Source organism: Echiichthys vipera, assembly GCF_963691815.1.
Source record: "Echiichthys vipera genome assembly, chromosome: 3".
Classification (NCBI taxonomy): Eukaryota; Metazoa; Chordata; class Actinopteri; order Perciformes; family Trachinidae; genus Echiichthys; species Echiichthys vipera.
Genome location: NC_139828.1, coordinates 8,861,638 through 8,885,747, shown reverse-complemented (window position 1 = coordinate 8,885,747; position 24,110 = coordinate 8,861,638). Strand labels below are relative to the sequence as shown.

Sequence of the window (24,110 nt, the reverse complement as noted above, 5' to 3'; positions counted from 1 at the left end):
AGTTTTAATAAAAAAAAGGTTTATATACTGTGTGTTCCACTGGAATGAGGCTTCAACTCAAAGGCACAATATACAGTAAGTACAGAGAGCATGATTAAAACTCATTCAACTTGAAGTTCAAGATTCAGACTTCATGCAAAGGCTTCTGTGTCTGAGTAATGAAGATGCTGTGACAGATCCCTGAAAGCGTTCATACCAAAAAAGGCCGCATTCACATCAGTTCATGAGGTGGCAGCACAGACGACATGTTCCCCAAGTGTCACCGCACTGTCCCGCATCCTGCATTTCACTCAGGAGTCATTTCCTCTCTCACGAGAGGATTTGAAGAAAAAAAAAAAATGGTCATGAGGACTTTTCCCCCAGGACGTCCAAGGAATAAACAATAAGTCTCCCAAAAAAGTCGGCACTATTCTCAAACATTATTTTTACTTTGTCCACTGCAGGGGCCTCCTGTATGGGAAAGCTGTGGGTGTGGAGTTAAGAACACGATAAGCTGGGCATTAATGAAAAGCATGCACAGGAAAATATTGTGTGATACTTATTATAAACCATCTAGAACGGTAACAGCAAACACACTGGGTTCCTGGAGTGACAGGTCCAGCTTCAGCTCATGTAATAACCCTGGCGGTGACTGACAGGTAGGGATGAACCCATCCAATAATAATATCGCATATCATGCCGACACTACCTCAAATAGCTTGATCGTGAATTGGTGACATTGGGCCGATATATTCATGTCAGCTGGGATCGGCTCCAGCTCCCCCGCGACCACGATAGGGACAAGCGGTTGAAGATGGATGGATATGTTGGTGATGGAACACCAATATTTGTCTTATACAGTGTTTTGTTCAGCCTAAAGATTATTCATCAAATCATTATTGGTTATAAATTATGACTCATGCAGCTGAATGAAGATTCAAATGTAACACTTATAGTGACCTTGATTACTGGGTTGTAGAAAATACAGTGTTTACTTTTTCAAAATGTTGCTCCACCATTTGGCATTGAATTTAAAAAACATCCTTCACAGGGTATCAAACACATCTCTGATTAAATGCTGCACAGTAAGACTGAAGGATATCTGAAGAGAGTTGTCGTCCTCCGGATAAAAATGGCTGATCTCTGTAAAGGCTCCATCTTTTTGGCAACCTGCGGGAAGCACAAGGAGAAAACCATTTACCTTATCCTGTCACAAATAACATCTTGTCTAATAGGAAGCACTAAAATGAGAAGGTGGTGGATATTTATTTTGTGATGAAGCTCGCAGTTTTACCGTGCAGTTTGCATGTTTTTGCTGAGAAGCCTCCCTGGAACTGGACCTTTAACTCTGAAACCTTGACAGACTGGGGGAACTCCAGAGACACCCACTGATATTCACCCTGTCAAAGACATAATGCTGATGATTTACCAGGATGTGATGGCAAGTAAAGCCACGGGTTATGACAAGTCAAGTCGAGTCCTTAGTAAAGGCAAGTAAAGCTTCCAGTCAAGTCACTCCCCCCCAAGATACTGGACGCTCGCTCATGCCTCAAAAGAGAGGCCCCGCAAGCGTTTAGGCCTACATGTTAATTGAGCTCATCTGATGTGACCACAGTTAAGTATGATGCAATATGACCAACTACAGCAGGGCACAGTATACTCTGCAGAGTGATGTTGACATTTTATACTTTATCGGCAAAAACAAGAAACAAGGAAAGGTCAAATAGCAAAAACAGCCTATCAACAAAAATGAATGAATTAGTACCTGTCTAATAATATTATTGGCCAATTAATCTAACCTGTTAAAGTATGACAATGACTTGATCTTGTTTAATTATTCAGTGAAATAAATTAATCCAACAAACGACTCAATTAAAGGTTATTTATTTAATAATAATTTGGTGTACGTATGGATAAAGGTGTATATTTGTAGAGATAATTATAAGCAATTGAATAAGGGGTGTGAAATAATAAGCTTTGGCAAAACATATGACTAATTTATCTATAAATATTTGACATATTTTTTATTTTATTTTTAAAAATGTGTTGGAAATAAAGAAGAATTAAATATTCTCAATCCAAAAAAAAAAATCCTTCTACATCACTTTTAAACAGTGGAATACTGACAGTCAGACTACAACATAATTAAACACAAAGAATATGAATTTTATTAATTTATTCTCAATAAACAACTTTTTATGATAGAGATTGAGTTGATTGGTGATATCAGTCGTTATACGGGCACATTTTTAATATTCAAACTGAAAACATAAAAAAATAGCAGCAGTCATCCAAGTCATCATGTCTTTAACTTCCAAGTCGAGTCACAAGTCAGTTTATTTTCTGTCAAGTGAAGTTGCAAGTCTTAAAAACAAACAGTGACTCAAGTCCACGTGTCTGTGTAGAAACACGAGTCACAGCTGTAGATGTACCTGGTCTGAGTTCCAGCAGGTCTCTTCACTGTTGTCAAACATGAACTTCTTTCCATACTGCCTCACATCCCGGTTTAACACTGAACTCACCCTGAAACAGGAGTCACAAACACCCCAGGGGTTAGTTTACACGTGTGCTCGCTAACCGGATGTTGACATACAGCGTTTATTACGTTACTGGACCAATGACGCGCATGACCGTTAAGTCCATCCACTATATGAATGAATACACTTCATTAATGTGCGGCTGTGCTTTACCTGCTCTGGGTTTCGCTGCAAATCAACGAAGATGCCATGTCGAATTTTGAAATCACCAACTGCCGTAAAGTAATGCAGCTGTTTTCCTTTGCGACAGTGACGTCAATAGGTAGGTGTTTCTCTTTCCGCCACAAGATGGCGCCCACGTTCTGTGTAAATGCTAATGGCGGTTTTGCTAAACAAACCTCACAGCTCTCAAACAAACACAAGCTGAAGGTAAAGTATGTTCATGTTCATCTAAACCAGGGGTCTTAGGTGTTTTTGGGCTGAGGACCCCTTCGCTGAAAGAGAGACCAAGCAGGGACCCCTATCACAAATACTGTATTCAATTGAGTTGCATATAAAATTGGGTCTAACAGCTAGAGTGGCCTAAATACTATACACACAGCTGTTTATGGTGTATATGTGATACTCACAAAAGTGTTTTGTTGAGCTATTATTGTTTCATTTCCTCTGGAGTCACTATTTCTTTCCTTGCATTTGTATCATTTGTATAATTTTATTCTGCTAATTAAGAAAAGAAAGAAACACAATGACGTGAAGTTATGGGAAATGATTCAAGAGTCAAGAAGCTTTCTTTATCCAACAACAGTTTCAATACAAAGATGGGAAAAGATCAGAGTAACAATAAGCTAACATAAATCAAATAACAATAAAGCTAACATAAAATTAATCAAACATAAATCGGTTATCTAGATGTGACAGAGTGCTACAGACATTGTGGTTAAACGTAGGTTTATACAATATACAACAATACGCACCCTGCAGTTTAGCAGCATATTGAAATAAAATAAGTACAAACTAAATAACTGATAAGGAGCCATAAATGATAACAGTGTTAAAAGTGTAGCAGCATTTCTTACGGAACTAAGTTACAGTAAAACTAACTAAAGTGATGCAGTGATGATATAAAGTGACATTTGCTCAGGACACAGTGTCTCCACTGTTCCTTACCTGACCGGGGGAGATGAATTATAGAGTTTGATGGCCACCGGAAGAAAATACTTCCTCCGGCGTTCCGTGTTACACCGAGGGAGGATGAGCTAAGATATTACAATGATCATTATTAACATATTCATATATTTATACAGCATATGTTTTTGTTATAACAACAATGTTGCAACATACATTTGGACGGCACATTGAATCCTTAGTTGTATCTGCGTGGCTACCTTAGTGGCTACCTTACCTATAAGCCTATCATCAAGGTGTGTAAATGTATTTATTTCTTTTTTCACAAATTTATCTTTCCTAAAAATATGTTGCATTCATGTTAATGTATAATTTCAGGCATATATCTGAGGTAACTCTGAGGACCCCCTGTTGAAGACCTCTGATCCAAGGTCCCTCCGGCTAAGAATTAATAATCAAGAGCATAAAACATTCAATTTATTTCAACTCGTTCTAATGTGTGCAAAATATTCTGTCCAGAAAGATGCTACGATCTGTTTTGCTTCATTTCTGTACCTGCAAGTTTCGTCTCTAGGAGACACAAAGGTCAGGGAGATAAGAATCGATTAGGAAGAGAGCACTACAGACCCGTCCTGGGCCTCACATGGATTGAATCAATGATCTTACCGCTGCAACCTTCAAATGAAACATTCAGAATTATGGAGGGAAATAACGTTACATGTGTGTTGGGATAAAGCTGATAAAACAGATTTAATAATCCCATAAAATAAACAATACCAGCATGAGCTTTGCTGCTTTTATAAGTGAGCATATTCCTATACCTCTTTTTCATAACCAGGGAAGCAATTACACAGCAGATCAAATGTATATGTGTGTGTGAGGGCGGGAGGGTCTGTGTTCGGCACATGGTTTATTGCAGATGGAGAACTCCTGCTGAGGTTTTGTCACAGTGCCCCTCACTGCAGATAATCGATAGGTCTGAAATACAATACCTGATGAAACCCGGCCTCTGTGAAAATTGTGCAGGGGGCTGGGGATGACTGTAAGGTTGGGAGGTTTTGACACACACACCCCCTTACCCTGTCCACAGTCAGCAACACACACACACACACACACAAACACACACACACACACCCTTACCCTGTCCACAGTCAGCACCACACACACACACACACACATACACACACATACACACACACACACACACACACACACACACACACACACACACACACACACACACCCTTACCCTGTCCACAGCCAGCACCACACACACACACACACACACACACACACACACACACACACCCTTACCCTGTCCACAGTCAGCACCACACACACACACACGCACACACACCCTTACCCTGTCCACAGTCAGCACCACACACACACACACACACACACACACACACACACACACACACACACTAACTTAGTTTTTGTGAGCCTTGCGCTGACATTATAATGTTGGTTCATGCTGCAGGTTTGGATTTACACTCCCTTGTTGTTAAATCAGATTGAAGATAAATTTTGATTTAAAGCTGCTGTAATATTTGTCCCGTATCTGTGAATAACTGTGATGTACAGTATATCATTGGGGCTTTTGAGTTGTTAATCAGTAAATGCTGGCTCAACAATTCCTTTGCCAGGTGCTGAGATCCTGGCTTGTATCCATCTTGGACCCCTACCCACCCAACATACCCAGGTGGGCCTCTCATTGGTGAATGATGAGCTGGCATGAGGAGAGTATGAAATGTCTGCTCGCCCCATTAAAGGTCCCATGTGTGTTTTACCCATGCTGGCTGCTAATGAAACCAAGATGGGCTACAAGTGGAGCCCACATTTGCAATCATACCAAAACACCCAAATGGGTCTTTGTATCCAATAGAGAAAGAGTTTTACACAGTCAGGTTGCCAGGTAACCAGTGGAGACTCCAGGAAGTTACTGCACCAAACTGAGGTATAGGTCACATCCTAAATTCCATACTAACATGCTATTTAGTAAGCTAAAATAATATCTGAGATTTTTTTTTGAATGTCCGAAACCTTAGCCTGAAACCAATAGAACATGAAATGCAAACACTGGACACTATGCTGACAAACGAATAGTGACCAAGGCAGCGCTGTAACATCAATAATGCTTCAATTTACATTTCTACACATTAAAATTCAGTGATTATGTCACCTGCAACCGTTGGACTAGTTGCTTACTTTTTCCAGTAATTTAAGCATTGTGATTGGTTTAATGAATAAGATATAATGCTAGTTAGAGAGCTTTAGAGGTGTTGGTATTCAGATTTTGTTACCTTTGGACGGCCAAGGCTAGCTGTTTCCTCCTGTTGCTAGTCTTTATGCTGAGCTAAGGTAACTGGCTCCAAGCTGTTGAGTTGTTTTTAACGGACTTTAACGGTTGCTGGTGAGTAGTTTGCACCTTCTTGTCTAAGAAAGTGATTTCACAATATGTCAAACTGTTCCTTTAACTTGGGCTCATGATTGGGTAAAGGTGGCCTGAAACGGTCATTTTTACTGTTGTCACAACGGTTTTAAGTACGTGTCTCGAAAATATCCAAAGATGAATTTGGTTGTCTCGTGGAAAAGCTGTTTTTCTTTACATCTCCGTTCTAACATCTCATGGTCAACTTTGTTTCAATGAAACATTTCAGTCCTAGCTTGCTGAGCTTGTTTGAGGATTATCCTCACCTCTGTCATTGACACGGCTTAAATCTTCATGTTCCCTCAGCCGTCTTTGTCACTTTTTCACCACAGCAAGCGGCTGCTTTCGCCCTCTGTGTTTCTGTCACCTTGTTTCTGGGTTATGTCCCATGAGACAGGATTATCCATCCATCCATCCATCTTCAACCACATGTCCCTATTGGGGTCGCGGGGGCTGGAGCCAATCCCAGCTGACATCGGGCGTAAGGCGGGGTACACCCTGGACAGGACGCCAGTCTATCACAGGGCACATAGAGACAAACAGAGACAGACAACCATTCACACTCACATTCACACCTATGGGCAATTTAGAGTCATCAATTAACCTAACACGAATTAGGCAGGATTAGTGGTTCACAAACCAACTTTGGTCTTAACCCCAGCTGGCTTTTTTAGCTTTTTGCAGTGATCACTTTTCACACTATTCCAATCGCCATGAACTGAAGTTGCATATGTAACTAGTTGGCTAGAGGCTATCCTAGTATGTTGAAGTCAACACTATGTGAGAATGTTATTGCTATTTTAGAGGTTTCTCTCAACTTGGACACAGCTCTTTTTTTTGCCTACATGAAACCTCTTTACTTTTGCAGCCGATTCTCAAGTGCATTTCTCACTCATTTTGCCTCTCCTCGATTAAATGATGAATGACTGTATTCGTTAATTATCAATAAAACGTAGTATTTTTACTTTCCCATGAGTGATCATGGCAACAGATTGCACCCGTAGTGTTGCCTTTAATGGAGCCTTGGGAGAACATATGGCTGTCGGTGCCAGCAGAAAATCTTTTTATAGCCTCACTGACCAATAAAACAAGTATTGTTTTATTTAAAAGTATGCCCATTGTACCTGGATAATGATAATGGAGCAGTGAGAAACATCAGAAAATTGAATTGAACATTTGGATCTTGGAGCATGCTATTGTAACTCTTCTTTTGAGTGAGCTTTCTAAGCTCAGCACTAACAAAGCCTGTACGTATTTCTATTTTATATACTGGAAGTGAGTGATAACCATTTAGGCAACACTAACTGCAGTTTACCTCCAGCAATTCTCTCAAGCCATGGCAGCAGAATCAGGGTCACTCTGGAGAGATATAGTGCTATTTATTTTTTGCATTACAATAGTTTGTTTGTGAGAGAAGTGCATCAATGTTAAGAATCAATTTCTGCAATTCCTCGGTCACCAATGTTATTTATATTTTATTGTTTACAGATATCTGAAGAAAAACAATGTCTGTCGCTATGAATAAAGATGATGGAGATAAACAGCCATGGCCCTGTGGGTTGAGTGTATTGAGAAGTAAATAAGCAGATGCTTCAGGAGGTAAAATAGTCACTCTGGTCTATTCCAGAGTTTATGAGCTGTGGGCACTTGGAGCGGATTGTCTTAATGAATTTGGTGATTAATGCCTCGGCTGCTGTCAGCAGAGGCACGTCGCTTTTGGGCTGGGCCAGCACTACAGCACGTTGAGCTCTCCCCTCTCTGTCCCTGAGACAAACTTTTAAATAGTTTAGTTTGATAAATTAAATCCAGGAAGGAAGTCTGCCTTGAAAAATTAAACTTTCTCAGGTGACGGTGGCTCAGTTGGTCAAGTCATTGGTGGTGCGTGTTGGAGCTTAACAAAAGAGATCTGAAACGTAAAGTTTAGTTCTTGGAAGTTGTATCGTGTTGTCATCTTGGGACTAAATCAGTCGATGATAGCTGTAGTTAATGATTTAAAACATGCTCAACCGCCTAAGGCAAAAAATAAAGCATCCCTTCTCAACTGGGTAGAGAATGTCAGTAATTAGAATGACATGATGCCGCTTAGTGGTCGTAAATCATTTAGCTTAGGAAGACAACATTTGGCGTTCTTTGGGGTCCAAATAATTTCAATACAGCGGGAAATAGGCAGAAACGTGAGGCACATCTGTCGACTGCTGCAGCAATTAACACAGGATCTTAAGTCATGGTATTTTCTGGCAGAGCTCCATGTTCATCTCCATGTTGAAATTTTCTGCTCCAGTTTGAGTGAGGTTCTCTAATTAAATCATTAAAAGGCAGAGCATTTGCACAATATGCTCCGCTGCCTTCATTACCAAGCCCAATCAGTTGTAATTTATGTAATGTATTCACTCACAATGAGGGAACGTCGGATTTGATCCGTTGTCTAGTGGTCGACCAATGGGGCTTTCAATGGCCAGTGCCGATATTTAGAGAGCAGGGCGGCTGATGCTGGAGACATAATGCCGATATCATGTTGATTTATTGCATCAGATAAAATACAACAATATAATGAGAAGATTTGAGACAACAACATTACTAAACTTAAATGAACATTATTTAACACTCTGCATTGTCTCTGTGTAGTCTGTGACCAGTTGTAAGCTGTAACTTGCAGCATCATTTTGAAAAGGTCACAAACACGGCCCCCCAAAGTCTTCACGGTAACACTTGCTTACCATCCCAAATGACGAATCTGATAAATGTTTTAGTTGTCGGCAGTAGGAGTGGGGGCTGGGGATGCCCATACATATTGAAGTTATCTGATGTTAGCTGATGTCTTCCCATAGATAGGCAAAACTGACTCCTTATCGGTCTGTCACTATTGTCTGTAGCTCTGTTCACTCTCTTTGTTTAGTGTTATACTTCTTTCAGGCAGTGTAATGTTGGACAGGCATGCTTTGAAAGATTGATGGATGACTGGAGCATAATGAAAACCTGGGATTACTTAGTGTTGTGTTCAAGAGGTTGGACACACTTATCTGGCAGAACTACAGAGAGAATATACTTTAGTTTTCTGCTGCCTGAAGACAATAGGCTAATGCAGGTGTATGCCCACTACCATATTCTATAGCTGAACACAGCATGTGAGAACTGTTTTTCCCCCCAGGCTTTGAATCCCCGACCATGTGCAGTATCACGATGGGCAGGATTTATGAAGTGTGGCTGCTTCTACTTCATGCTCGAGCAGTCAGAATCCCTGCTTGCTCATGATGTGGTTGGAGGCCCACAGGACATGCCTCGCTCACCTCTCTCAGCCTGCAGCCTCGCTAGCACAACAGCAGGCCCAGGCCTCTGATATCTGAACAACGAAATGGGCCTTTAGTAATGACTGGCGCACTAGTAGGCACTCACAGGAGACCACAGTGCAAAGAGAAGCCAGAGCGTATCATTTCAAGTGGGGGTCACGGGGATTTGTCATGAGGCAAAGCAGGGGATCTCATGGTTGAGGGAAATTCACTTGAATGTTCAGGTTATAGTATGAGACTAAAACAATAGAAAAACTAGTTGGCTGCTAGCTGTGACATTCTCTTTTTTTAATGGATGTTGTTGGATTTTGCAGCGTCATTTTCACCTCTCTCCGGCTCACGCTGTCAATACATGGAGGAGGACTAATCCTTGTACTCTGTATTCCAGCGGGCTAGCACAGCTGCATGCATGACCCCACCTCCCATCCTCTTAATCTCCTTGTCTCACTTTATTTGCAGCAACCCACCTTGTGAACATGAGCAGCCAAGCATCAGAGCAGCACTTTACACTCCTCCTCCCTGTTTTCTTGAAGGTAAGAAGAGGCAACGCACTACATCATCAGTGATCACCGATGATGATCACACCTTTTGCCGGTTGTTGTTTAGCAGGTCAGACTGGGTCATTGAAGGCTGGTATAGGGCAATGGTATTGGATTTCCTACTTGGTATCAGATGAAGCAGAAAACTTAAGTGTAGATCCATCTCACTTAATTTACCTGCTGATTACATTTCAGGTTTACCACCATGAGAAGCTGAATCAGTCTAGTCAGTCAGAGAGAGAGAGAGCAAGAGAGAGCGAGAGAGAGAGAGAGAGAGAGAGAGAGATACATAAACATAAATGCTCCCCACAGTTTATGTTTAAAGAGGCCATTTATTTTAAAGACTACTAGTACTTTTACATATTTTATTTTATGGGCTCTTAGACAATTTTTACCTAACTCTGCTGTTGCTCTCACTGCGATATGTTGCAGTCTTTCTCTGCTTTTTTTTTTTTATTCTTCAGCCATTCAACTTTACTGATTCAGTTTAAACCCTCGTTTTCGAGGTGTAGCAGGCAACTGTATTTGGGTGGGTTTTTTTCAGCGAAAAAGGTCTGACTAACTGACTCTGTAGTACTTGCCCAGCATCAAACAGCAGGCAAAACAAAGGTAAAAGGAATGCATGACAAACCAAATGAAACATGGAAAAATGAAAGCTAATATTGCTGCTGAATGTGTAGATGGGCAACATGTCAGCAAACTAACATAAGCCACAACAAATGGTATAACTTTGCCGACCAAATGGCAAGTGAATGTTCAGATTTTACCAGCCACTGAATAGAACCATAGATGTTTTTTTTATGGCTGGTAAGTGAAGCAAATCTACTAGCCACCCATGCATGTTTTCAGCATTTGGCTAGTGGATGGTGCTGATATGTACCCTGCTTTCAATGTTGTTTCACAGTGTGTCGCACTACCCCCACGTGGCCAAAGAAAATCTGGTGAATGAACAAGCATTGCTACAGTTCCATATACATAGATGCATAGATGGGCGACTGTGGCTCAGAGGCAGAGTGGGTCGTCCTCCATTTGAGAGATTGGCAGTTTGATCCCCACCTCCCACGGTCCACATGTGGAAGTGTCCTTGGGCAAGACACTGAACCCCGAATTGCTCCCCGTGCTGCGCATGGGTGTGTAAAAGTGGTGTGAATGGTTACATTAGATTAGATGGTATGTAGATGTCCACTGCCATCAGTGTTAATGGGTGAATGTGACAAACACTGTGAAAGCGCCTTGAGCAGTCAGAAGACTAGAAAGGCGCTATATAAGTCCAGTCCATTTACCAGATGCAAGGGCCGTTGTCCAATTAGAGGACCACCTTTGACAAAAACACACACGTATAGTCATTCAGGTAAACAAGGAATATTCAAGTTATGCTGATCTGCAACTTTCAGGTTAATTTAAAGGAATGTTAAAAAAGAAAAGGTAGAGGACTTTACATCAACTCAACCTCTTATGTCTTGTTTTATAAAATGTTTCTACTTTATAAGTTATCATTTTTTAATAGATAGCTATACCTTTTATTATAACCCTACTATAATAGTCCTTCAGATATGGTAAATTCAAAAGGAATGATAGATCGTATCCCCTTCTGAACAGATAGCAGAAGCATTAAGTTTCCACGGCATTTGGCTTTAATTGTAATCTCACTATGATTTATTGAACATATACAGTAGAATTAGAGGGATTGACGGGCAAATTAGGTAAATTGTTTTTTTTCCACACACAAGGCAGTCATTCAAACATAAAGGAGATAATGGTGCAAGAGGCAGGTGAATGAATGATGGGGGCACTATAACAGAGAGAAGATTAGCCTGCTCTCTAGAGGTCATGTCTCAGCATTGGAGTACGTGCCACGGCCAACGGCCCTGATTGTGTAGACACCTGAACATGCACAGATAAGTGTGTCAAATTGTTTCGACAACAATTAAAAACGATGGCACCTTCAATTAGGAGCTCCCGTTCTCATTATAGCTTGTTGTTTCTTCCTGGATGTGACAGACAGCAGCGGAGAACACCTGCTGTGTGCTGGGTTTTTTTTGTGTAGGTGTGCAAATATAGCCGATAGGGTCAAATGTGCTGGGCTGACAGATGTGTGCATACCTAAGTGTTGCCAAGAGTGTTAAATAAGTTGTTATGCTATAGAGAAGAGCAGTCAACGGGATGTACATGTACAGATGTCTGTAGGCTGATGGGGTTAGATTAGTACAACCATTGTCCTGCACAGCTGTGTGTGTGTGTGTGTGTGTGTGTGTGTGTGTGTGTGTGTGTGTGTGTGTGTGTGTGTGTGTGTGTGTGTGTGTGTGTGTGTGTGTGTGTGTGTGTGTGTGTGTGTGTGTGTGTGTGTGTGTGTGTGTGTGTGTGTGTGTGTGTGTGTGTGTGTGTGTGTGTGTGTGTGTGTGTGTGTGTGTGTGTGTGTGTGTGTGTGTGTGTTTAGCTGCTGTCAGATGGGCTTCCTCTTTAATCGGTGCAGACAGCTTTGTAATTGGAACACTGCACAAAGAGGGGGGGGGGGCAGCTGATTGTACACCCACAGTCTGAAAGATGGAGAAATAATAGAAGGGGAGGATGGGTGTATGTGTGGGGGACTGGCGTCAGAAGTCCTGGAGATCGGGGTCCGTCACCGAGGCAACAGCATCATTGTCTGGGTCGATTCACTCGATCCCGGCCTGTTCACCCACTCAAGCTGGTCAAAACCAATTGAGTGCCTTTTTGAATGAATTCCAATGGCAGCCATAAGAGCCTGCTCGATTTTCATTTCAATGCATTTCAAACGCATTTCAAACAGTTTCACTTTCAATTCCCGCACATCGCTGGGCCAACCATAATATGGTCCTCTCCTCTGGTCCCAGCCTCCTCCCTCGAGTACACCCACCGCACAGGAGATGAACTCACCAGACAGGTGCCATACTGCTCAGAATGACAATTTGCCTTTTGGAAATCAGCTTCTGGCTCCATTGTGTTCCCTGAAATTGAGTTAGCCCATCAGCAGACACTCAACAGCTCCCCCTTGTCCCCTCCTCCCACCTCCCTCCCTCCCTCCCTCTCTCTCTCTCTGTCTCCGTCAGGTCCTTTAATGTTAAAGCTAGTGGAGGAGAGTGCTTCCATTTGAACGTGTTCACAATAGAAGCACATTTTAAATTGGAAGAGCGTTGCATATTATGCAAGTGTTAGGGATATGTCTGTCATAAAGGTTGTAATAAAAAGACCTGGACCATATGCAAGTGAGCTGGCAGCGGTATTCATTTTCATGTGCACAAATGGAATCAGTGCAGTCTGATTGCTTATTTTTATGTGATACCAAATAGACAGGTAGGGTTGAAAAAAAAAACCAGCCATCCTTCTGCAATAAAAGGAGAAATGAAATCCAAATAATTTAAGCCCCAGCAGTGTTCTGTGACTAAAGAGTATCTCATAGTCCCCAAAGGCAACCACCTAGTCCATATATCTCCAGCAGAGCTGACTAACAGCAACTCTTGAAACATAATTTATGATGTGGTCAGGCAGTGTGAAGTGGATACTTGGTCAGGCCTAATTAACTACTGCGTTAAAAAGCAAATGAGTTATCCATCAGGAGAAGAGGTTGAGGATCCATCTCTCTCAGGTCATCCTGCAGAACATATGGTCAGGAATTTAATGTAGTGCACAAGTAGCACAACTAACCTAGTTACTGATGCAGTGAGGGTGCAGCGATGGCAGGAAGGCGGAGGACCGCTCCATTCAGTTAATTGCTTGGCCAAGTAGAACTTATTTGCAACCACTTGGAGCTTCTGCATCAGATATGGTTTCTTGTAAAGCACTTACTGTGTGTCTTGCTGTGTGTCTCATCACCAAACAGTGACAGGAAAGCATACAGCATAACATTAATATGACTATTAGATGTCATCTGAAAGGCTTTGTATCTCTATTTGTAAAGGCAGGTCGAGTTGTTTAGATAAATTGTGTTACTGTCACTCATCACAAGGCAAAACGATAGTTTATCCTGCTGTTTAATCTTTGATCACACTAATGCACGCCTCATTTACACAATGTGAAGGAACAAATGGATATTCTTGAGGGAATAATAGTGTTTTTTCTGTCAGGCCCAGGCAGGAATGATGACTCAGATGCAGAGATTCGCGGATCAACACTGAATTTATTTGCTTGACGACAAGAACGAGGCACAGAGCAAAAGCCACAAACAAAAAATCACTCAGGAGGAACAAAACGAAAATCGCCAGTAATAAAACTAAGTACAAAATAAAGTCGCTCCGTCCAGGAGGAAAAAACCAAAGGAAAAGTTCCGTACGGGAGGAATAACAAAAAACACAGTGAACAAAATAAATAATCAAACAAGGACGCTCCAACCAGGATACAAGAGAATTAAAAAAACGTTAAACTTACTTTGACTAAACAAGGAATACAAACACCTGAACGTGGAAACAAAGAACTCGATGGCATGAACAAGACTGTGGGAAAAACCGCTGGATACATTCGACACAAGGTACGAAATAATCTGGCGCGGAACAGGGGGGACGACACGGACTTTAAACACATGAGGGGAGGAGAACCACAGGTGGAAACAATCGGGAATCAGGGAATGACGTCACCAGACAAAAACCCTAAGACAGGACAGACCTCACCGCGGCGTGACATTTTCATGGTTTAGAAATTCAGTTAAATGCATTTAGAGTAAAATTTGTGGATAGTTGGAAGTTTTATGCTTACTGAAATTACAAATCTGTATCTTCAAATTCTATGTATCGGGATTTTATTGCTCTGCTCCGTCCTATTCTTACCTATGTTTAGTAAAACTCTCATTTATTTCATCCACTTAACAAACTGATTCTGATTTGAACTGTAAATTTGTTGAAGTCAATTAGGGCTGCAACTAACTAGTTTCACTATTGATTGTTGATTTGTTTTGCGATTAATAGATTAGTTCTTTGATCTATAAAATGATAGAAAATGCTAAAAAATGTCGACCAGGGTTTCTTAAAGCCCAAGATAATGTCCTCAATTAACTAGTTTTGTCCACAACTCAAAGATATTCAATCTACTGTCATAGAGGAATAAAGGAAATAGAAAATACCTAGGTATCTAAGAAGCTAGAATCAGAATATTTTGTCTTATTTTTTTTAAAACAATGAATCAAACTGATTAATTGATTATCAGAATAGTTGGCCATTAATTTAATAGTTACCTAATCAGTTGTCTAATCCCTGAAGCTCTATAGTCAATTAAAGTCATCTAAGTCACATCTGAAAACACACATTTACTAAATAGGCTGCATTATACTGCAACCGTCCAACATTCACTGGCCTCTCATGAATGTTGATTGTTTTCTTTGATGTAATTCTGCTCTTCTCTCTAAGTGGTAGCCTGTGTTTTGATCATTGTGCTTTCTAAATGCAATTGGAAGAGGATTTAAAAGTGGTGACAACCAAAGGGTCTGGACTGGAAAACTGTCATCTTGAATGTGAGTGGAAATGATCTATGAGAGCTAATTACTTGTCTTCTGCTTTCAACATGGTGTACTTCTCTTTGCCTCGTGTTTCACACACAGCAGTGCTGCCAGGAGGGAGTTACAGCACTTTCTTAAAAGAAAACTACAAAATATACACCCAAAATATTGTTTGGATCTCCTTCATACTGTGTACATACCTCTGCGTGCTTCTACTCCTTACATAACACAGCGATGTACTGTATATATACATATACATACCCATACACACACACACACACACACACACATACATACATCTATAAAAGTAATACGTTATGTACCGTTATTATACTGCCATCCACCCTTGGAATTCATTTAGACCTATTAGGTTCCTTTTTTATTTATTATTAATAAATGTGGGTCAGATATGTGAGATATGACTATGACATCTTCCTTATGGTTTTAGATTACGCTTCCACAGTGTTTTTTTTAGCATTCTTAATCGGGGCTATCGAAAACTCCAATGAGAGGATGCTAGTTATCTTTATAGTTGTAGTTCTTGGCGTGAACGGCCCTGAAGAGTCTTCAGCCACACTAGCGACATTTTCGGGTTGTTCTTGGGTGTGGTGGTGCTTTGAGCTAAATGCTAGTCAGCATGCTAAAATGCTTACAATGGCAGTGTTCAACATCTGAATGCTAGCATTGCAATTGTCATCATTTTCTGGCATGTTAGTATGCAACCGTTTGCCAATTAATATAAAACACATAAACATGAAGTGCAGCAGAGTTTGATGGGAATGCTATTTATTTTGTACTTTACTTTTGTTTACTTTTAATTCAAACTTCGATCTGATGACAGCGCTTGATGAAAAGTCAAGATAACTGGTCCTTTGAACGTCACATTTCATGGCAATCCATCTAATAGTTGAGGCATTTCAGCAGCGGGCCGGCAAATATTGTCATCCTTTAATAAAAAAACATCCATCAGCTATACCTGCTAATCCTGAGGGTCGCGGGGGGCTGGGCGAGAGGCGGGGTACACCCTGGACAGGTCGGCAGTCAATCACACAACTGACTAAAAGAGACAATCATTCATGCTCAAATTCACAACGAGGGGCTTTTTCTTTTTCCTTTTAAAAAATGTTTTTTTTTTAAAGTTGCCGATCAAGCTAACCTTCATGTCTGCGGTCTGTGGGAGGAAACCGGAGCTCTGGCAGCTACCACAGCCACAACTGTGCTGCCTCCCACACTCCTTTATAATACAGCCAGTAAGAATGTGAGACCTGTGTCAGTTATATTCACTCCATTAAGAATTAAAGCTATTAATCACAGACTTAATATTTGTCTCATAAGGTCTTTGGACTCATTTAATAGATACAAGTTAAACTGGATTAATTTTGTACGTGCAGATTGGATCCAGAACTATTTTGATACTTTATTCATTTTAATTAAATATTTAACTAAGCAAAAAAAATGCAGAACTCAAATTTGAATATTCACTGCTTTGGATTATTTATGAGACAGTTATGAATCTAAATCTATTTAAAAAATAATTGACGGGAACGGGGTGGGGTGGGGTTGCGGGGTGGGTAGAGATTAAGGGTCAAAACACAAAAGGCCGCTGACCCTTGTTACGTGTCGTTCTTCCCTTGTTTCCTGTCTGCCTCCTGTTTTCTATCAAATAAAGTCAGAAAATGCTGCCAAATTCCTTTAAAAGGCAATTAAGTCAGCAATGAAAATAATTGTTTGTTTGTACCCGATAATTATAGGTGTGTAATCACCAAATGTATACCATTGCTCGCTGTTAGATTTGCTTGGCAGCGGTTGAGGGAACACGTTTACAGAAACATGCGGACGTTCTCTCTGAGCCCGGCTCATAATGAATGATCTGTGTTGACGTGAGCTCTATCAGTGTCAGTCGCCTCCAATCAAACTATCTCCAATGCTATTGCCTCAGACAGCATTATCTCATATTACCCCCCTCAGGCACATTTTGAAAACTGTATAATTGTATTTTTCTGGTTTGTTTACATTTCAGATTTTTCTTCCAGTATGCAGGTGGTGGAATCTAAATGCAATTACTTGAGAAGTGAATGGGAATGCTCAAGACCAGAGCAATACATCAATGTCACGCAGGACTGAGATCTTCTGGTGAAATATGATTTTCTCTCTATCTGAAGAAATAAGTTCCCAACTCAGTTAAATGAAAATAAACTGCTATATTTGCCAGCCACGGCCCATTTACCAGATGGTCGATGTGGATGGTGGGTAAATTGATAAAAAAAAATAACTTGATGTACCACACATATACAGGAAGTAGTAAAGGATTTGCTCAGTCCACAGTAAAGCAAAGACATCACAGAGGGATGTGGAACTCAACGTTCTTCACTCTCAAATCAGATTATAAAGAGAAATTGGGTTTGCACTTTCATCTTTCTGGAGACTGAGCTTCATGTTCAGAGAGGTTTATGTATGTGCTTTAATATTAAAGCCACCTAGCTAACACTTAAATGGTCATTGCAATGCGAAGAACTGCAATGATGATATGATGATATTTATAATAATAACATTTTGTGAAATTCCTGTAGTACAGACAGCAGCTAAAGTGCATCACATACCGTATGCATCTGATCTTTCTTCTGCTTTCTCTTATCTTTGCTGTGTCTTTCACTAGTATAACAGAGTACCAAAACGCCATAAAAACAGTGAGAACCTAACAGCGGACATTTTATTATATTGATGTTCAATGAACGTTGGAAAATAGTTGGAGCTCAGACGAAAGTAATGGCATGTTTTGGCTTGTGTCCCATATCTCCTCTCCACATCACCTCAAACACAGGCCATTTCCCTCTGCTCACGGACCTGTAAAAAAACCATACAGGGCTAGTAACCTGAATGGCGCTCACTTAACTGAGACATGGTACAAATCACACTTAAGAGCTATCCGTTCCAGTGTACTCCTCCTCGTTCTCGTGTGGGTTGATTTCAAATGCCACCTGTCTACACACCTTTAATCTGTTGTTGTGATGCTGGAAAAAAGGTACATTATTTCCCAGAGCAGCTTACTCTCAGACTGAGGCATTAACAGGGACAATACCAACATATAAAGCAGGAAGGCAATTGCATTTAAAGTACTTCTGAGGCCCCTTTGCCTTTTATTAGATTGTGACAGAATAGAGCTGGCAAGAAATGAGGACAGAGACAGAGGATAACCTGCAACAAGGATCCTTTACCAGATCACGCTCCTTATATCTGTATAAACTTATATATATTCAGTTGGATGTTGTTCACGTCAACCCTGCACATTTTGTGTTTAGTTGGAGTGAGTGCAATCTGGTGTATTGTTTACTATTTATTTTCTGTTGATTGATTTTTTTCAAAAAAAATGTATTGGCTTTTGCAGACAAGAACACAGAAACAGCTATAACACATGTACAGTACGTCTGCTTTAAAGTGAAAAAAAGAAGAAAAAAAACACAGACAAAAACAGAAAACCCCCAACATGAATCTCGCTATCCCTCCCTACTGACTTTTTCAGAAAGTGCAAATTAATGCACAAGTGGATTACTCCTGATGGGGCGGCAGTAGCTCAGTCCATAGGTCCCTGTGTGGACCATGAATGGAGTGTGGACTGGTGGCTGGAGAGGTGCCATTCATCTCCTGGGCACTGCTGAGGTGCTGTTGAGCAAGGCACCGAACCCCCAACTGCTCGGGGCGCCGGTCACTGGCAGCACCCTCGCTCTAACATCTCACCTTAATCGCATGTTTAGGTCCTGCTTGTGCATGTGTGTGTATTTCGGGCCTGTGTGTGTAACATGAATAATAATAAAAGTGAAAAAATTCAATTTCCCCGTTGCGAGATAAATAAAGTAATTCTTTTTCTTCTTCTTCTTCTAATCAAAAGAATGGTACATTGTCTGCCCAGTCACATTCATGTCCGTGATTCCTCCTCAACAGTTAGGAAGTACGCTGGGCTGCAGGGCTATAGTCACAGGATTTAAGCAGAGCACAGTAAAATCAATTCTAGAATTTTTTTGTCCCTCATTTCCGTATTTATTTATTTATTTCTCACTCTTTCTCCCTTATAGCGTACATACACACATTCATATCACACAGGTGAGTTATGGAGGGAAAAGATAAGAGATTTTTCAACGTATTGTGAACATCTTGAACCATTCGACATGCTCAAACATCCGGGGCAGGCCAAAAACCTCCTACATGATCACTATTAACATTTATGCTATTGTGAATGTGGTCAAACAGTCAGAAAAGGAAAGGGAAATTTTGAGAATCGTTGTTCTCATTGGAAAACCCAGGACTAGCTGGAGAGATTATATCGCCACACTTACCTAGGAAGGCCTCAGGATCCCCCAGTTAGGGCGCACTCACACTGTCCATCCGTACCGTACCCCGTGCTTTAGGGTACTCCCCCTCCCCCCCCTCTCCCCCTGCGGGCCAGGCCCGTTTGTACTCACACTACCTGGGCCTCACGTGAATACTTCTTGCCTGCCCATACGTCATCACGCCGTAACATGTCACAAGCATTGATTGATGTCATCGCGATGCGTCGCTTTGTTTACAAATCTTTCCACAGACCTCGGAGTTTTTGTGCGTCTTGTCGACTGTTTTTGAATATTTTCATCCGACCAAATCTGCAGTAAACACTCCACCTCCGCATCACACCAACGTCACCCTTTCGCCGCCATTGTTTTAAATGTCCACGCACGGTTGCACACTGGTCAAACAAACTAGTCTTTAGTCGTGAAACGTCCTTGGGCACGATACGGATGGACAGTGTGAGTGCCCCCTTAGAGCTGGTAAATGGGTCCCGGTAAAAGGGACGTTTGGGGTCCCCCACTACCTGACCCCGGATAAGTGGTTGAAGATGAGAGATACCTAGAAATACACTCCTTAGCGGTGCTCTTTTACCCTTTTTTGTGCACAAGGACAAGGCACTGCTTTCGATGCATGTTAGAAATGTGATGTATTAAAGCACTTGGGTTACAGGAGTTTGATCATTGATGTATATATGCAGTTTGATGTGGTTAGTGTACGTGCTGCAGCGTACCTTCTCTAGATCACATGCATGCCTATCAAGTTGTTTAGATCAGTTGTCTGCTCGCAAACATCAGCTGTGACATGGCCCCTGTTGCTCTGTGTCAGCCTGCCGACTCATTCAGAGAGGCATATATGTTTTGACAGGAGCCAGACACATGTAGACATCTAAAACACATACCAGAAGTACCACACTACGATGCTTGACAGAATTTTATCAGTTGTTGTGAATTTATGTGAATGCTGCAATGTTGTTAGTGTTTGGACTGTGTGTGTGTGTGTGTGTGTGTGTGTGTGTGCGTGTGTGTGTGTGTGTGTGTGTGTGTGTGTGTGTGTGTGTGTGTGTGTGTGTGTGTGTGTGTGTGTGTGTGTGTGTGTGTGTGTGTGTGTGTGTGTGTGTGTGTGTGTGTGTGTGTGTGTGTGTGTGTGTGTGTGTGTGTGTGTGTGTGTGTGTGTGTGTGTGTGTGTGTGTGTGTGTGTGTGTGTGTGTGTGAGAGGATAATGAGCAACAGATAGAGTGAGAGAAAAGAGGAAAGACAAGAGAAACCGAGTTTCGTACATCCTTAATTGTCTTCCTCTGCCAACATCAAACAAAGAAGCACGTGGTGTATGAGATGGCATCTTGAAAGAGACTTCATCCATAAATTCAAAAGCAGCTCAACAATGTGCTGTGTAAAGTTGAATAAATATGAAATAAATAAGTCAGGCAGAGGTGTTTTGATGAGAGTACAGAGAAAGAAAAGTAGAGAGGAAGTCTGCCCAAAAAGTGGCATCACTGCTCAAAATTAGCAGAGTTAAAGGGGAACTAGTATACTCGTTTTCCTGTACTGCTCATGGCTGTTACACGTTTATTCACTCTCTGTCCCCTCCCAAAAAACCCCAGTCTGCTCTGATTGGTCAGCAATTTGGGGTCTCTCTGCTGCTCCGCTTTCTGTCTCTATACTGGAGCAGAAGACCGACTGCAACAGAGTACATATTGGGATTTTCTACCATCAAAAATGACCAATAAAGTCTTCTAAACCAAACACAACACATGCGGATATGTTCCAGCAGTGTGTGGTCCAATGGTTGAAATAAATCCCTAAATCTGACTGCTGGGTGCACAGATGTATAGCAAGCTCATGTGCAAATCACTGTTAACATCCTTTAGATTCACAAGCCAGATCAGACTATCAGTACAAGACAAACAATTCAGTGTTATAAGGTTTCCTGGCTGGCATGCTGTGCCTTAACCAGAGAAAACCATATATAGAAACCTGTCACCGATTCACATCAAATGGAGCTGAGAGTAGAGAAAAATGTTGCAGAGGGAGTGTGTTTGTTGTGTTATGTTTTGGCCAAGTTTAATATTAACCTTGACATTGTAACATTATTTATGACAGATAATTAGGTAAAGCATAATACCTAGGTCCCCTTTAAAATGTATGATATGGAACATTTTTGCATTCAAATATCTAAGAAGAACTAGACCTACAGTATGTTATATATTTGTTGCATTGTGTACTTACACTATCTCAAATGTTTCCAACAATTGGCCATTCTGAGAAATCTGTCATTTTAGCGGTCCGTCCATGGACTTTGTGTCTAGTTTCAAGCCACATTTTTACAATACACTTTTTAGATCTTGGTTGTTTTTTAACCATATCTTTTAACCGGATGAAGGATTTTAATCGTCAGACATTCAGATTGTAAGTTATCACAGAAACAAGCTGAGCAATGTTAGCAGCCTCTCGGCTCACAGCCCCTCCATTATATCCTGTGTCCACCAAACTGTGACACAGAAACACTGGTGACTATGTGAAACTGCTTTATTCAGTGTTTTATCAGTTTGAATCACCTGGTTCATTTGTTTTGATGAGGGGGAGAACTCTGCGGATAATTAGGCTCCAGTTAAACACCCGATGAACGCTGCACACTGAAGCTGACTGCAGTGACGGCAACGGCGGTCAAGATAACGTCTTATGATACAAGTCTTAAGTCTTATGATGCCACGCTACTTCATGATGTCACTGAACTCTGTCTTTTGTCGTGGTTTTGAATGAGAGCTTCTAACCACAGAAAATGACATATCGTGCGTTTAAACAAATCACCACAAGAGATGAACTGATTATCAGTGGAAGCAATCAATATTCAATTCTGATCACTCACTCCTTCAAAAGTCGGCTGAGGAACCTTGTGCAGCATTTTCTATAATGCAGCCCGTAAATCAAACACAACAAATGCCGTATGGTTCCTTTCTTTCTCTCGCCCAATGGAAACTCTTTGTTCAAAGGAACCATTTGTTAATTACCCCCAGTGGTGGAGCCAATTACGAATTTAAACTCAATTAAGTCTCAAGTGTTCATTTTTCACTTGAAGTCAGATAATGATGTGGCCCAGACAGAAGCCCCCGTGGTGAGTACAGTCATTCATATGGAGGATTGCTAACGCTTTTTAATTACTCTCGGTGGCCACAAATAAGATACAGATGATTTTTTTTTTTCAGCTTCAACGTTGTTTCAGATAATATGTAGAGTCCGATTCTACTTCAAGAAATAATGAAAGTATTTATATGTCTATTTTTGCATGTGTGTATGTGAGTGAAAGTCACACTTGCTTTCAAGTCATTGTTCTAGTTCTTCTGTGGAAGCTTCTCCTCTGCACCTACAGTATCTATTTCCACGTTTGAGTAGCTACACCACCAGGCTGATTAGTCATTTATTCTGCCAAGCACTACGTTGCTTTGCAGCTGTCTTGTGGCAATTTCAAGCAGCTGATTACCAGTAGTAACGATCAGCCACTCCACCAACTCTTTCAATAATAAATGAGACATAAAGTTATGTTAGTATATGGCGGCAGCTACAGACACATTTTCCTTGCCAATAAAAAAACCCTGTTGTGCACAATTAATGGTCCTCTGGCATCTTGTCTGAGGGTTGCTGGGTGTATATGCATGTTGTATTCTTCTCTAATGAGCTTCTTATGCTTTGTTTAACACCTTTAATCAACTGGATTGGATAAAGCAGCACATACCATAAAAACAAATCTGACTATTAATAGCAATATACAGTATTTTGGTAAAAGTAGAAACGGTGACATTTTTTTTTTTTATCACTCTCCCTCTTCCGGGCGACACAGTGATGTGGTGGTTAGCACTGTCGCCTCACAGCAAGAGGGTTGCTGGTTCGAATCCTGGCTGGGGCCCTTCTCTGTGGAATTTGCATGTTCTCCTCGTGTCTGCGTGGGTTTTCTCTGGGTTCTCCGGCTTCCTCCCACAGTCCAAAGACATGAACGTGTTAATTGGTGACTAATTGCCCATAGGTGTGAATGGTTGTCTGTCTCTGTTCGTCTCTATGTGCCCTGCGATAGAGTGGCGTCCTGTCCATGGTGTACCCCGCCTCACGCCCGATGTCAGTTGGGATCGGCTCCAGCCCCCCGCGACTCCGATAGGGACAAGCAGTTGAAGATGAATGAATGAACTCTCCCTCTTCCTCCTTCCACAGGGCTCTTTTGCCCGGTGACGTTAGGTACTCTGGTTGTCCCGTCTGCCATTTACTTTACCTGATAGCTACTGTAAGTTATTTGGTTAAGTTGTAAGCGGTTTTGTTGACTTACTCTCTGGTAAGCGGTGATGCGGTGTAACGTTATAGGTCTCTGGGCTTTTATGTGTGTAGCAGTGACAATGAAGGCAAAATAGAAATAGTTCAGACTATGGAGCCACTGTGTTATTATGTTATTACCTTCATAAGTACAGACACACCTCAAACACTTTCCTCTTCCTTTGTGCTGTAAAGTGAGTCTTCATTTTCC

The 24,110-nt window shown here is 41.2% G+C and overlaps 1 protein-coding gene across 1 annotated transcript; it reads right to left on the bottom strand.

The window, feature by feature from the left end:
- Positions 1-253: 253 nt before the first annotated feature.
- Positions 254-2,715, bottom strand: nr2c2ap (nuclear receptor 2C2-associated protein). Its single transcript, XM_083940294.1, has 5 exons — positions 2,670-2,715; positions 2,412-2,502; positions 1,274-1,379; positions 1,080-1,149; positions 254-463 (listed from the first exon to the last, which is right to left on the bottom strand). Exons 1-5 carry the CDS (start codon positions 2,705-2,707, stop codon positions 343-345), a joined length of 426 nt encoding a protein of 141 aa, XP_083796420.1. The 5' UTR covers positions 2,708-2,715; the 3' UTR covers positions 254-342.
- Positions 2,716-24,110: the final 21,395 nt, after the last annotated feature.

Coding starts and splice junctions, on each gene's coding strand:
- nr2c2ap (XM_083940294.1), bottom strand. CDS start 2,707: ATGGCATCTTCGTTGATTTGCAGCGAAACCCAGAGCAG. Junction 2,503..2,669: donor TGCAGCGAAACCCAGAGCAG/GTAAAGCACAGC, acceptor CTCCTGTTTCAG/GGTGAGTTCAGTGTTAAACC. Junction 1,380..2,411: donor CCTGCTGGAACTCAGACCAG/GTACATCTACAG, acceptor TGTCTTTGACAG/GGTGAATATCAGTGGGTGTC.